General features: G+C 38.3%; 1 protein-coding gene across 4 annotated transcripts in view; it reads left to right on the plus strand.

Annotated features, from left to right (window-relative positions):
* The window catches only part of ABCC1 (ATP binding cassette subfamily C member 1 (ABCC1 blood group)), a 56,061-nt gene that overhangs the window by 11,677 nt on the left and 29,101 nt on the right, over positions 1–15,283 (plus strand). For 3 of the 4 annotated variants that reach the window (XM_065684194.1, XM_065684193.1, XM_065684192.1), the window contains exons 2-11: positions 1,826–2,002; positions 3,555–3,680; positions 5,013–5,150; positions 6,255–6,380; positions 9,250–9,311; positions 10,187–10,318; positions 11,357–11,584; positions 12,266–12,443; positions 13,177–13,338; positions 14,087–14,179. In XM_065684194.1, coding sequence (XP_065540266.1) covers positions 1,826–2,002; positions 3,555–3,680; positions 5,013–5,150; positions 6,255–6,380; positions 9,250–9,311; positions 10,187–10,318; positions 11,357–11,584; positions 12,266–12,443; positions 13,177–13,338; positions 14,087–14,179 — 1,422 coding nt within the window. The other variant, XM_065684195.1, reaches the window with a different exon arrangement.

The following is a 15,283-nucleotide window of genomic DNA, read 5'->3' on the forward strand; positions in this document are numbered from 1 at the left end:
AACATAATCAGGCATTTTTATGCTCTACCAGTGTTAATTTCCTTGAATTGGCTGTGTTAAGTTCAGAGATTTTTTTTTTTTAATATTTTTCTTTTTTAACTGGCAAATTAAAAATGGTACGAAGTGAGAAGTATTTTTAGAATGCTGTGGAAATAGAGGAGAAAAGTAACAGCTGTCTGTCCTGTGCATACTGTCTGTTGTTTCTAACAGAGAAAGCATCCTAAATTCTGACAGAAATTGAGAGGGCAGTGGGGAAAGAAGATTCATTTATTAATATGTTTTCAAAAGAAGGTTGTTTTTTCTTTTTTATTCTCTATTTTTTTTCTTTTTTCCTCTTTTCCTTTTCAAACAAGACATCTTCATATGGAACAGTCAAATTTAAGGGGAAACTACTCTATGCTAAAATATTGACTGGTTATCCTCAAATTGCTATTTTTACAAGTTGTATTTTCTGCTTATCTTCAGATCTGTTTTCCTCTTATTGTGACTGTTTAATTGAAAATGTTTAATCAGTGGAAGATGGGGACAAATAAGGATCAAAGTATGGCAGTGGGATCTATTTCCAGCTTTGATGTTAGAATAGAGGGGACATGCACTACAGCTCCTTTTGCTTCTGTTTCCTCATCTATAAAATGTGGATAATGGCACTTATTTCTGTGACTAGCTCAGGCTTTTGTAGAGGAGAAGGATTACTGACTACCATTATGTGCCAGTAGTGGTACTGGTATTCTGTGCGGTTGTAAGCTGTGCAACTGGCTGAAAAAATGCTTTGCAACTGAAAATGACATTGGGCCTTTGGGCATGGAACTGCTGCTCTTGGCTGTGCAGCTTTTAAACAGAAGCCTGTCAGCTCTGCTTTGGCTGTTGGTTATTGCAGTCTATCTGCAGCAGTGATAAGTTTGTATTGCATCATTGTTTTTGAGAGTTCGAAATCTACAGCAGTTGAGAGGAAGTGCCCCTTGTGATAATTGAACAGCAAAATCAGTAATTATAAGGTAAAATCTCCTACAGGAGATTTCCCTAACTCAAGCCAATCATAAATATGGTATGAAAGTTCATTTTACTCAACAGTCTGTCATTGTAAATAGTCCTGGTACCAGTAATGGAAATTGTGATTGTGTTTTATTACTGTAAATTTTGGGTTGATGTATGGTGGTTTGTCTTGGTTTTGAAAATCGTGTTAAAAGAAATAGGAAAACATTGAATTACATTGATTTACATTTTCCTGTAGAGTAAGAAACAGGCTGCAAGGGCAAGCCTTCTACTTCCTTCTATGCCCTGTTGTTCTGAATTACCAGGAAGTCTCCCCTGGGTTTGCTGCAGACAGCTTGGGAGCTATGAGACAATGTTAAAATAATGAACTGATCCAGTCTTGTTCTGTTCACTTTTACTGTGTGCCAGATAATGTTTCCACCCTGAAATCTGGCAATGTGGTGTATCTGAGTATTTATACATGCATGCACAGTGGTTATAATGGGAGATAACTAGCATTGTCGTGTTGTTTTTCTGCAATGATAATATGAAAGTCCTTGATTAATACTGTTAAAGATCGTGATCAGTGCTGTTAAAGATCCCAGAATTACATTTGTGTTATGCTAGCTATGTATAGACAATGTCATCTTGTAAAGGTCTAAAGCTTCTAAACTATAAAAAGTGCAATAAAATTAGATACATCACAGAATGGAGCCAGTTTAATACAAGTAGAAACAAATACAAAAGAAGGGATGCAGAATAAGACAGGTAATGGTGCTTTTTTTTTTTTTTTTTTAATACTGAAGTTCTGTGTTTGCTTTTTCTTTAACTTAACGGATTTTTCTCTCCCCAGGATTGGAATTTGACATGGCACACAGAAAATCCAGACTTCACCCAGTGCTTTCAGAACACAGTCCTGGTCTGGATTCCTTGTATTTATCTGTGGGTCTGCTTCCCAGTGTACTTCGTATACCTTCGTTATCATGACAGGGGATACATACAAATGTCAAACCTCAACAAAGCCAAAACGGTACGTGACTTCTTAAAAGCAGAATTTATTATGCTTATCTAGAAGTTTAAATCTATTCTCAGCTGTGTTTTAACACACTATTTTTGTTGCACATCAATCTTGGCCTGTGTGCACACTTAAGCTGTGACTTACTTGTTCTACTTGTGTTTGATTTCCAAGCCTTATGTGTTTGTTGCCCTTATATCAGCAGGCTTTCTAAAATGTTTTGTGGCAGAGCAAAAAAGCATGCAAATGCTTTGTAAGACCAGATGGGAAAAAAAAAAAAAAAAAGAAAAGGCTATTTTAAGGCAACTCAATCTCAAGTCCTTTATTTCAATAATAAAAAGATTTTGTTATCCTGTCAGCTTCTTAAGTTGCACAGCATAGATTTCTAGAGCTGCTGCAGGTATTCTGTTCCACTTCTGTTGTGAAATAGGTACTTAATGATTTCTTACTTTTTTTTCACCTCCTGTAGAATAAGAGTAAAGTTTTAAGGACTATAATAGCATGGTGTATCGGAGAGGTTTCGCCTCTGCAATATGTTATTCAGGAATGAGATTCGCCAGCTTTCTGCTTCATGTTGCTCTGAATTACATAGAATCATAGAGTAGTTAGGGTTGGAAAGGACCTCAAGATCATCTAGTTACAGCCCCCCTGCCATGGGCAGGGACACCTCACACTAAACCATCCCACACAAGGCTTCATCCAACCTGGCCTTGAACACCACCAGGGATGGAGCATTCACAACCTCCCTGGGCAACCCATTCCAGTGCCTCACCACCCTAGCAGGAAAGAATTTCCTCCTTATATCCAATCTAAACTTCCCCTGTTTAAGTTTTAACCTGTTACCCCTTGTCCTGTCGCTACAGTCCCTGACGAAGAGTCCCTCCCCAGCATCCCTATAGGCCCCCTTCAGGTATTGGAAGGCTGCTATGAGGTCTCCACGCAGCCTTCTCTTCTCCAGGCTTAACAGCCCCAACTTTCTCAGCCTACCTTCATACGGGAGGTGCTCCAGCCCCCTGATCATCCTCGTGGCCCTCCTCTGGACTTGTTCCAGCAGTTCCATGTCCTTTTTATGTTGAGGACACCAGAACTGCACGCAATACTCCAGGTGAGGTCTCAGGAGAGCAGAGTAGAGGGGCAGGATCACCTCCTTTGACCTGCTTGTCACGCTTCTTTTGATGCAGCCCAGGATACGGTTGGCTTTCTGGGCTGTGAGGGCACACTGCCGGCTCATGTTCATCTTCTCATCGACCAGCACCCCCAAGTCCTTCTCTGCAGGGCTGCTCTGAATCTCTTCTTTGCCCAGTCTGTAGCTGTGCCTGGGATTGCTCTGACCCAGGTGTAGGACCTTGCACTTGTCATGGTGCTGAAGATTGCTAAACACTTTTCTTCTAGTCGGGACCCAGTAGGTAAAGCCAAATTACTCTTCTTTTGAGCATGTTGTAGAATTGCCCAAAAGAGATGATCTAATTTTGACTTTTCTACTAGCACATAACATCTAGTGTTCATGTATATATTGTGCTACCTAATCTGTGTGAACTGATGTATGAAATACACTTTTGTATTGCAGACTTTGGGCTTAATACTGTGGATAGTCTGCTGGGCAGACCTTTTCTACTCTTTCTGGGAAAGAAGTCAAAATATTTTTCGAGCTCCATTTTTTCTTGTTGGGCCAACAGTATTGGGTATAACAATGGTAAGTTCTCCTATTACAGCTTTTGTTCATGCAAAGCCTGAAGCAGTAACATACATCTTAGTGTTATTCAGTGTTGTAATTCTTTAAACTGCAATCTTTATGTAAAGGCTTAGTCTGCAGTTGAACTGGGAAATATTTACTCTGAAATGTCCACTTTCTTTTAATAAATAAAAAATTAAAATTTTAAGACACCCTCTTCCCCTTTCGCCAAGCCAGCTGTGCTCAGTGTGTTGTGTGTCAGCTCGCAAGCCAGTGCTAGTTGTCTTGCCTTATTTTGGCAGGCTTGAGCTAATGTTCATTTAATAGCTTGACTCAAGCATGGGGTTGAGAAATCAAGGTGGGAGAACTGATTAAACCTAGATTACCTTAGTAAAAGACTGTTAAAGGCATGGCATATTATCTTACTATAAACTCTTGCATATAACATTCATAAGTGCGTGTTTTCATTTGATGGCATGGTGGAAAGCCTTAAATGCCAGGAGACACACAGGTATCCTCAGCTAACTCTTTTCTACCTAGATGCACAAGTATTGTCTATTTTCACACTAGTAGTCTCCATTTCAAGGAAAATACAAAAATGCCTTGCTGTTCATTTCTTGTCAGTTGCCTTATATTTATTACAGACTTGGAATGGTAGTGATTAAACATGATACTCAAGGGGGGAACAGGACAGGACACAACCACCCTAACAGCAGCAGCAACAATAACAATAAAAGCCAAAGAGAAAAACCCAACTGCCCTTAAGCATGCTGACAGATGCAAGAACTGTGAAATGGTTTGTGGTCATTTAAGGGTGCAATTGCCAAGCGGTTGTTGGGGTGATTGAAAATCCATGTTGCAGCAGCCAATTGGGATTACTAAATTGTACCAGCTTCCTAAAGGACTCTGCAAACACACAAAATACAGAAATAGAGTAATATTTGATCAGTGTTGTTTGGTGTTGTGGCTTGTATGGAAAGAAATATTTTTATTTTAAAAAGAACTAGTCTTGGAAAGGATATAGTGTTGCTATAATTGCATGTTGACTTGTGATGTAGAACCAGGAAATTGAAGTTGTAAAGTCTGGCAGCTTTTGACAGTGCTTTTGTGTGTGTGGTCATTTACTTCTGTGTAATACATATTTCTTTTCAGTTTTTTGTCCACTTATCTTTATTGCTCTAGAGCATTTAATGCTTAAAGGTATTTTTGAATTACACTTTAAATCTCTGTGTGTTCCTGGGAGCTACTGGATTTGGAATATTAAATAAGCACACTTTGACACAGTACCTTGTATATGTGTATAATGTTGTAAAACTTAGTGTGTAAATATATTTTTATCTTACTTGTCCACAGTTGCTTGCCACATTTTTAATACAGTATGAAAGAATAAAAGGAGTCCAGTCTTCAGGTGTTATGATGATTTTCTGGCTCATCTCATTGACATGTGCCACAGTGGTTTTTAGATCCAAAATAAAACATGCCTTAAATATGGTAAGTGATTGCTAGCCTCATTCAGTTGAAAATAATCCTAAGTACTGCAGTAATAGAGTAATTGCTTTTCTGATTGTGCCAGTCTACTCAGTGAATGGCTCATTCAGTGTACCTTTGTTCCTTAAAGGATAAAAGCAAAGTAAGAAAGACATAATGGCTCTCGTTTAGATATGCTAGTGAAATCCATAGTGAGCTTAACTGCAGCAACAGTTGCCAAAAAAATTCTCCTAGCTGTTCCAGAAAGGGCATGTGCCTGCTTGAGTACAATTAAAGTGTATTATCTTTGATATGAAAACTGTTCTGGGAGTTTACTTTGTCTTCCTGTTGATTGTACAGTGGATTTACAAAAACACACGGTTTGATGGTTAAGTGGTCTCATCTGATTAGACAAAATGAAAGAGTACAAGTGAAATATTTTTATGTCAGTCTGCTTTATAGTAAGGCCACCTCAAATATCAGATTAGTTGTGGAGCTGCCTGAAAACGGCATCACTTTGATTTCTTTAAGCTGTAGTGTGAATTTTGAGAACTTTCAGCCTACTTTTGTCTTTAGCTGTTGGGAGTGGGATTTTACTGGTGAGTGTGGGAGTATGTGTCCATCTGTCCTGTGCTTTGACTTTGGAGGTTTATGCTTTATGTATCAGTCCTGATCTAAAAAATGGAAGAAGCTCTGGAATTTGAGTGGAGTGCAACAAATGGTAATCTAAATTCTGCTCCTGTAATTTTTATGTGCATAGTAATTAATAAATTTGCCTTGAAAACTTCTTGCCACCTGGTGCATAAGTGCCTTACTCCTGTAAAGAATATACTGACTTCAAACTGGGGCATGCTGTGTTTGTACAAACAGTATCTTAAAGAGAACTTCTCTACAGAAGTTCATGTTTTGTGTGTTTATTGCAGTGGTTGTTTAAAAATAAATGGTATCTTTCATCTCCTCCACCCTTTCTTTACCTTCCCTTAACGAAAGTAGACATTGACTTTAATTTGCGTGGGTTTGGGTAGTGTAATATTTGTAGAATTTACAACTGGTTTATGTTAAATAGTAATATGTTGTTTTAAAAAAATTCCTCAATCCTGCTAATTGGAATATCACTTTCCTTTGTAGCGTGCTGAAGTGGATGCATTTCGTTATGCCACCTTCTGCATATACTTTATCCTGTTACTCGTACAGCTCATCTTGTGTTGTTTTCCAGAACGACCACCTTTGTTTTCTGAAACAATAAATGATCCTGTAAGTGTTCAGTCTGTACTATCCTATGTGCAATATTCTGTACAATGAGTTATAGAGCCATAGTTTCCCAGATGCTAAGTAATTAAAATCTGCTTATTTACAGTAGTGTTCTTTCTGCTCTTATGTTGGTGATGCAGAAGATGAATCCCATAACATGCAAACCAGGGTGGACTTTATTTAAGAGAAAGAGGAAAATATACTGTTTCAGTCATTTCTGAATAGTATTCCTGGAGGTTAAAACATACGTATTTTATTCAGTAGTGCTTTTGGAAATCAGTGGGAAACACTGATTTTAAATGCTGTCCTCCTGGTCAGCCAATACTGTTCAGTAGGGTTAAGTGTATACATTCTTAATTGTGTTAGCTATATGGCATGGATCTAAAGGGACCCAAGAGATGGAGGGTCCTTAGAGTGCTTGCTTAGCCCCAGGCTAGACCTCCTGAGTCACAGTGGGGTGACACCAGTTGCTGCCAGGAGTTTGGATATGCCAGTATCAAGTTTAGAAACCTCAGCTCTTGTGTTTGGTGGCTTTATTTAATTAATTATTAAAAATAAGATGTAATTCTGGTTTGATGGCTGTTAGGCGTCTGTTAGGCACTGACTTATGAAGAGAGGTGTGAAATGTGTGAATGTGTGAAGGGGGAAATAGATGTTGCCTTTAACTGTGGAAAAGGTCCATAACCAGTTGCACTTACTGAATTGGTTACCTCTCTGTTGGTATCCAGTGTGGCAGTGGTGCTCTGCATTACCAGTGGCAGTCCATCTGTGTGTATACACCTGGAGGAAAGAGTATATTGCTTAGTCTCTGGTTCCTCTTCATCTTTGGGTTCTTTTCATCTCATGCAGATATGAAATGTATATGACAGGATGCTGTACATATGTGGAAATATATTTATGGATATATGAATACATATATGGATATATTTCTTCTTTGAGCATAGTTAAAATAATTACAGGGTGCTTTGATACCACAGTGGTTTAGTTTTGTGTTCTGAGTATTTCTAGGACTGTCTGTAGGAAATAGGGCGCACTTAAAAATTTAACCTTCTTTTCATGAGTGGTGTGTTTGTTGAATCTTATGATGGGGAAAAGAACAAAGCAGCTAATGTTAGTTAGTCTTAAATTCTGCTTTATTCCCTTCTGCCAAGCGCTTCCCAACCAGAAATTTTGAGTAAAATCTTATTACATGTTTACTTAAGCAGAAAAACTACAGTGAAATGTCTAAGATGTAGGTGCTGATGCATGAAGTCAGTGTTTTGTCTCGTTTTCTCTTTGTTTGCATTTCTGAAGGGCAGACTTGTTACAACTTGTCTTCATTCTATCTGCATGAATGTCAGTAGGATTAATAGTGTAACAACTCATTTTATCAAAAACAGTACTGCTTTAACAGTAATACAATATGTTGTAGTGTTTGAAACTTTTGGTTTATGCAGATGAAGTCCAGTTTTTGGTGGTATAAGATCTAGTGGATGTTTGAATTTAAGAGTTTCCACTTGCAATTAGATTAGAAAAAAAAAGAGTATAAAGGAAAAAAGTGATACAGCATTTTATATAGAATTCAGAATATTTTGTAATATTGTTGAAGTTAAAAGCATTCCCTGTATTTGCTGAAATAGTGATATGTCTGTCAGGAGTGCTGGCATGGCTGAAGGCTGAAATTACCAAGCTCACTTTCCCCCCTTTTTTTTTAAATGTCTCTCAGTTTAAAACCTTTACTTATTCATTAAGGGATGGTGTAGGATTTGCTTGCAGTCATTTTGTTGCAAGTGTTTAAAGACTTTGGAAATGTGGAACTCTTATCCCCGATCACAAAAAGCATCCGCCTCATACATATTGTTACCTGCGAAGTTGCACAGAACCTTGTGTTCAGAGGAGGAAATGCAGGAGCCTGTTTCATGTAGCTTGTTTACAACACGCTTCAATTATAGCTTAGTGGAGAAGGCAGGTCACACAAACATGAGTTGAAAAATGCAAATCTTGAACACTTAGCTCTGTCTTTTTTAATTGCAGTACTTTAATGATGTTTGGTGAGTTCTGTAGATTGAAGTACCTGAGCTGCTCCAATTATAGTTGATAAAAACCTAGTGGTTTGTGCGCTGAAGGAGTGGCTAGTTTTAGCATTCTTTATGTGCTGTTGAGAGCAGTGAAAGAGGGAAGAGAGAAATCTGCACTGGAATTCTGCAAATGAATCACCTTCAGTGCCTTTGAAATTCCTCTGGCCTTCCTTTCTGCTGTTTTAATCCAAGCACATTAGGAGAGGAGGTTAACCTGAAGAGCAGTTAAAACAGCCATTGGGCTAGATGTAGAACATGAGCTAGCTGTGTACCTTTATGGGTACTGAATTTTCTTGTGCTTATTGATGAATGAAATACAGGGGTTTAGGGGCTATTTTGGGTTGCTGAGTTTATAATTTTTTTTTCTTTCATTTGTACATCTGTTCTGATGGAGTCACAGCACTTAACTGTGAGAACAGTACAACTGAACTATTAGTTTGTGACTAACTGCCCAATAAACATTTACGCTGTTGTATGGTAGCAGACCTTGCATTGTTACTGGTAGGCACTGGTCATGACGTCTTGAGAGATTGTCTGGCCTGTACTATCTTAAAAAATTCCCTCAACTACTTGTTGCGTTGTTGACTTGGGATACTGCTCTTCCTGTGCCCCAGTGGCCTACTCTGCTTACAGTCCTGAAGCTGTGCTTGTGTTTCCTGAGCAAGCTGTCACTGGCATAAATGACAAGATTAGTAATGTGAAAGTAAATACTATAAACAAAAGGAATTTCAAAACCATCTTTTCTGTTTGGTTTGTTTCTTTTGGTCCTGAATTACTCACTTTGTATGTGGATTGATTTCTTTTTTCTCCTTCAGAATCCATGTCCAGAGTTCAGTGCTTCTTTCCTCTCCAGAATCAGTTTCTGGTGGATCACTGGGTAAGATCAAGATGATGCATAAAGCACCAGTTAAAGTTAGATGCCTTTTTAGGATCATGCTTTCAGAATCAAATTAGCAATAATCATGCAATAATGATTTTGGTTGTTTTGTAGATAGATAATTTTTTTTCTTTTTAACTTTATCTATATTTTTTACTTCCTTTGTGGAGTCTTTGTAATTTAAGTTTTGCCAATATGTATTTAGTAAGTTTGTTGAAAAAATATAATGAAAATTCTTTGGGAAATATAAGAAGATACAAGTTATCTGCTCTATTCAGAAACTAGGGCATTCAAAACTGTTAGCTCCAATAGGTGTGGGTTCTGTTTATTTTTCATTAACTTAGGTTAGGTTATGCTGTGTTGTGAGCAAATTATAAATGTTCTTGTGAGTTAAAACACAGAAACATGTAAAATAATAGTGGTGTATAGTTGTGGTTGGTACTTGGCCAGAGTTCTAACAGAAAGCTAGATGAAAGGCATTGCTTTGTAAAATTAAAGGCTAATAAAGATTTTGAAACTTTGTAGGCATGGGAATATTAATTGCCTGGCTGATTTTCAAATGAGATCACTGCATGCTTTCTTTTATTTTCTCTGAAATTTGAATCCAGTGGCATATCCTGGATTCTCAGATGTTTTAGTATCTTGATTCTCACAGTAAAGACAGTAGGTTGTATGTTTTAGCATCTGGACCTGTGTTGCTACAGGTGCTCTTGCATACGGTTTTTGTAAGCACTGTCTCTGTTTTGGGGCTAGATGTAAGGACCACTGTCTTATGGCATATATACACACACACACACACACACACACACACACACACATATAGACACATATCTCTAGTGTTCTTAAATATATAGTGCTGATTCTTTTTAACACAGATTGATGGTTCAGGGTTATCGGAGACCTTTGGAAGCCAAGGATTTGTGGTCATTAAACAAAGAGGACAAGTCGGAGGAGGTTGTGCCAGGTTTGGCTAGAAACTGGGCAAAAGAGTGGGCAAAGACCAAGAGGTAAGTTCAGTTATCATGGCTGATATATCTTTCAAGATGTGGAGGTTCAAAAGCTTAAGTTACTCAGCCTCTACTTAGAGGTGTTTTGTCATCCATTATCAAACCTGTTTTTGTAAGGCCCAAGTGACAGCTCTGTATTTGTCCTTAGGTGCGTACAGAACAGGTATTAAGTAGGGTGTTGTGTGTCTTCTTTATGAAAAGCTGCATCAAGTTTCCCTTAGTCTTCTGTGATCTAAAGCTGATTATTGTTTCTTCTGATGTGTGTTTTTTTTTCCTTGGGGAGGGAATGTTTTTGCACAGTCAAACTTCAGTCATAATTTAGGAGCTTGGGCTCCCTCTATAGTTAGTGAAGCCACAGGAGGGCAATTCAGCGTATAAAAGTGAGCTGCTTATTTCTTTCCTTTGACTATATAGGGAGCCTGGGCATCTAAGCCAGATGACTAAAATTAGAAAGACTGCATGCCTGCAGTTTCCATTCTACTTTCATCACCCTTTACTGTAGGAAATAGAAGTACCTTTTCATTGAAGGAAATTTGCTTGCTTGCTTGCTTACACAATGTATTTTTGCATACTGCTTGTCCTCAGAAGTTTGAAAGTCTGTAGTCTAACATAAGCCAGATGTATGTAATGAATGTGTTCAGTCCATTGGGGATGACTTGGAATAAATCTGACTGCAATTTTTTAACTGATGCACAGGGAGGCCTTGATTTTGAAGAAAGTTTAGCGTACTGGGTTCTGGAATAAATAATGTCCTTTGCTATTTAACACATGTTACAGCCGTTATTACCTCTGGCAGACCTATAGAAAAGATTCAGCAGGAATCTTACTTATCCGTACAAAGAAGACTTATTTGTGAATAGCCAGTTCATTTAGCTATGTTTGTATGATTAAAAAGGTGCTTGATTGGTAGTAAAACCCAGTTGAACTGTTATGAAGAGGAGTAAACAGCTTATAAAAATCTCATTTGTATACTGTGCATTTTCCCAGTTGGCTTTATGCTTGAATAAAGGCTACATTATATACCTCCTCCTATTTCAGGCAACCATTAAGCATGGTATACTCACCCAAAAAGCAACAAAAATCAAGTGACTCAAATGGTGATGTGACAGAAGAGGCTGAGGCTTTGATCATAAAACCATCTCAGAAGAGCTCTGAAGCATCTTTATTCAAGGTGTTATATAAAACCTTTGGACCATATTTTCTCATGAGCTTCCTGTTTAAAGCTGCACATGATCTCTTGATGTTTGCAGGCCCAGAAATTCTGAAGTAAGACCTATATACTTTATTATTGTATTAAAAGTATGTGGACAGAATTTCAAACACACTGGTATTTGACTCACCAAGCTGCTTTGCCTTCAGCTGGTTCAGTGGGGAAGAGTTTCATGCAAGCTAGAGACCAGGCACGTGAGCAATTTTGGTCCATTGATTTTCAATTTATAACATGATGTAGCAAATATTTGACTTTTTATGTTCCTTTCCAACAGTAGGAAGGCAAGGCAGGAACTTAGTCAACAACAGCGAGAGAGTTTATTTAATTCTAACCTGTAATGATTGTGGGATTACAAGTTGCAATAGGTGAAGCAACAGAGAGCTAAGGGGGTAGGAGGAGTTGTACTGCTTGAAGGTGAGAGATGTAGAACAACTGTAAACAGCTGTAAGTAAGCTTGTAAGTGTTTTAGATGGAGGGAATTTGAGACTTCTTAGTGTAGCTCCAACAGAATGCTGCACATGTAAGGTATGCGGTACTTTGGTTTGAAGTAGTACATTGTTAGGAGAAGAGTGATGTGTGCTAGTGTAAAATGTTTCTAAGACGTTTGCTGAAGTGTTTTATCTAAGGTTTGGTATTTTGGGTGCTTGCATGACCCATGTAATATTTGGCATAATCTGAGGTTGTAACCCTGACTTTTCATTTTCATATATCAAGAGAATTAATTCCTCTCTTCACAGATTGCTGATCCACTTTGTAAATGACAAGGCAGCCCCAGACTGGCAAGGCTACTTTTACACAGGGCTGCTGTTTGTTTGTGCCTGTCTTCAGACACTGATTCTTCACCAGTATTTTCATATTTGCTTTGTAACTGGAATGAGGCTCAAAACAGCTATTGTTGGTGTAATTTATCGAAAGGTAGGTGTTTCTTTAAATACACAACAGTACCTCTTGGTGACTGTGTGGATGCATCACTTAAATCTGAATAATTTAATTAGTTAGGAGGCTGTTAGGCTGATTCCTAGCTCTTAATAGAGAGCTTACAAAAGAGAGTATCTCATTTATAAAGAAAAGCCTTTAAGGTAGAACAACTTTCTAATTTACTAGTTCAGGCACCTTCTTCCTGCTGCCAAACAAGAAACCTTGGCTTGGTTAGAGTAGGGGTATGAAACTGCTTCAGTTTGTGCAGAAATTAGGATGCATCTACTTTACAGCTTCATTTAGGACTTAGCAGCAGTGCCACCTCATCTTGGAATAAGGTGGAACATTTTGGAAAGCTGTGGACTGGTTGCTTTGTGGGAGATAAATGTGTGATGAGAAGTGAAGGTTCTTATACTAAAAAAAACAAGCCAAGCAAAGAGTCTGTCATCCCCCCCCAGCAATAAAATCACCAATGAACCAATCCTAACCTCAAAGACTGCTTGTTGCTTTTAATTCTCTATAATTTTTAAACCCAGCAGCTTGGTTCAAACTATACAGCTTGGGTTTTGTAAGATGTGCAGGTTAAACAGAATATGAAGCAGGAAAAGGATTGCTTGTACTTTTAAAGATGGAGCTCTGTAAAGCAGTTGAGGTCTATGAAGAAATTGCAAATGAGTCAAGTCTTCCTTCATGTTGCCTTAATTGTTTTTTATTTTTAATCTGCACCTAGGCACTTGTTATTACAAATTCTGCTAGAAAGACTTCTACTGTGGGTGAGATTGTGAATCTAATGTCTGTGGATGCCCAGAGATTCATGGACTTGGCCACCTATATAAACATGGTTTGGTCTGCACCTTTCCAGGTGATACTAGCACTGTACTTATTGTGGCAGGTGAGTATTGTCTGTTGTTTATTGTTTTGACTTTTGGCAAAGTATTGCTTCTTCTGGTCATGACTGCAGACAGCTCTTGTTCAGACCACTGGAGGCTTTACTCCACATACTGTTTGTTTAGAAGCCATTCAGTGCTGCTTTTGTCACTGCTCAAGAAAGAAGGCAGCAGGTTCCTAATTTGCGTGCTGAGTGCATGTGGAGAGTTCACAGGTGCAAGCTACTATCTTTTGAGAGACTGCAGTATCTATCTCACTTTCCACTTGATTTAAAGGAAAGTGGTCTTGGCTCTGCGATCTGAGAGTTGCCATACGAAGTGATTGCTATTTCTAGTCCAGACAGTCACCAGGCTGACTTCCTGATCCTGTCAGTTGGAAAGGTAATGAAATTTCCCAAGAAGTTGGCCACTCCCTGCATGGATCTCTATTTTAGAAGAGACAAATCAGTGAAAATTGAAAAACATTAAATGATCTCTGGATTTGTGTACAGAGCTATATATATATGGATAGATAGACCTGTATCTTGATGTACCCCTCTGTTTGAGGGCTGTATTTGTGTTTGTTTCAAAAATCAAAGCACATAAACATCAGCTGAAGCCCCTACTTGATCTTCCTTCCTCCATGCTGCTTTTGAAAGGTGGAGAAGAGGTTGAAAAGCTATGTCCAAATGCTTTTCTGTAGCATGTACAGTGGTTTGACCAAAGATTTTTAAAATGGGTCTGAATAAATGTTTACAATTAAGTGCTTTTCAGAATTTAGGTCCTTCAGTGCTGGCAGGTGTGGCTGTCATGATTCTTCTGGTTCCGATAAACGCTGTGATGGCAATGAAGACAAAAACCTATCAGGTCAGAACCTTTATACATGTGACAGTGCTTTTAAGAAACATGTTCTGTTCTTTGGCTTGTTCCTGTGGTTTGTCCTTTTATTTTTTTTTTCCCTTCCCTCTATTTATCCCTAAAAGAAAGGAAAGGGAAAGAAAGGTCAGAGGTGTTGTGTATGCAGAAAAAATAAACACATGTATTTTCAGCCTTACAGCCTATCTGTATATAAGGGTCTAAAAAATTTTCCAGTAGTTAAGACCAGGGTAGCAGGTTAGCCAGCTTCATGAAACACCTGATGACTGGATTGGAATTAGTTTAGTATTACCTCATTGCCTAAGAACTAAAGGTGCAAATGTAAACTACTCTCTGCTTAATGAACTTTGATGAGTTAAATATTCACATTGTAGGATGGTGGTTGCAGTGTTGGGGTGTGTATGGTTTGTTCATGTCTATCCTCTAGGTGAAGTCTTAGTTGTTGGAGGAGACTTACTTAGCTCTGAATGTTCATCGAAATACACCACAGCATTTAGTTGCCACGTGGAAGAAGTATGGATATCAGTTTTGGCACAGCCACACTTCTACTAGTAACAGCTGTCTGGGGTAGCTGTACCAGTGCAGTCTACTGACTCTGCCTAGTGCTGAGTCAAAGCATCATTTCAGCTTTACATTGCTCTTATTAAAATGCTTTATGAAGACAGAAGTTTATTCTTACAGCTCAACAGAAAGCTTTTTGCCTTAGTACCCCATAAGAAAGTCATCAGTAATGCTGAAAATGAAGCAAAACCAAATGTGGTCTAAGGTTGGATACAAACTACACATTGCTGAAATTTGATTAAAGTGGCTTATTTTTTATCTGCATTGTATCTAGGAGAACCTGAACCCCAGGGCTCTCTGATGCAGGGTTAAGATCATTTGAACCAGTGCCACAATTGTTTTGATCTTGGTTCGGATTTTTAGTTGCATGAAGCATTCTTTTAATTTGTTTAAAACATCTTGTTAATTCTGCATGTTTGTTTGTTCAGATAGCATCTCAGAGTTCCTGCTTGGGAAGCTAGTAAGCTTTTGATGATAATGAGGTAAATTTTGCCATTGCAAAATACAAAGCTCAGAATTTTGTGACTCTGCCAA

Source organism: Lathamus discolor, chromosome 6 (genome assembly GCF_037157495.1).
Source record: "Lathamus discolor isolate bLatDis1 chromosome 6, bLatDis1.hap1, whole genome shotgun sequence".
In the NCBI taxonomy this organism is placed as follows: Eukaryota; Metazoa; Chordata; class Aves; order Psittaciformes; family Psittacidae; genus Lathamus; species Lathamus discolor.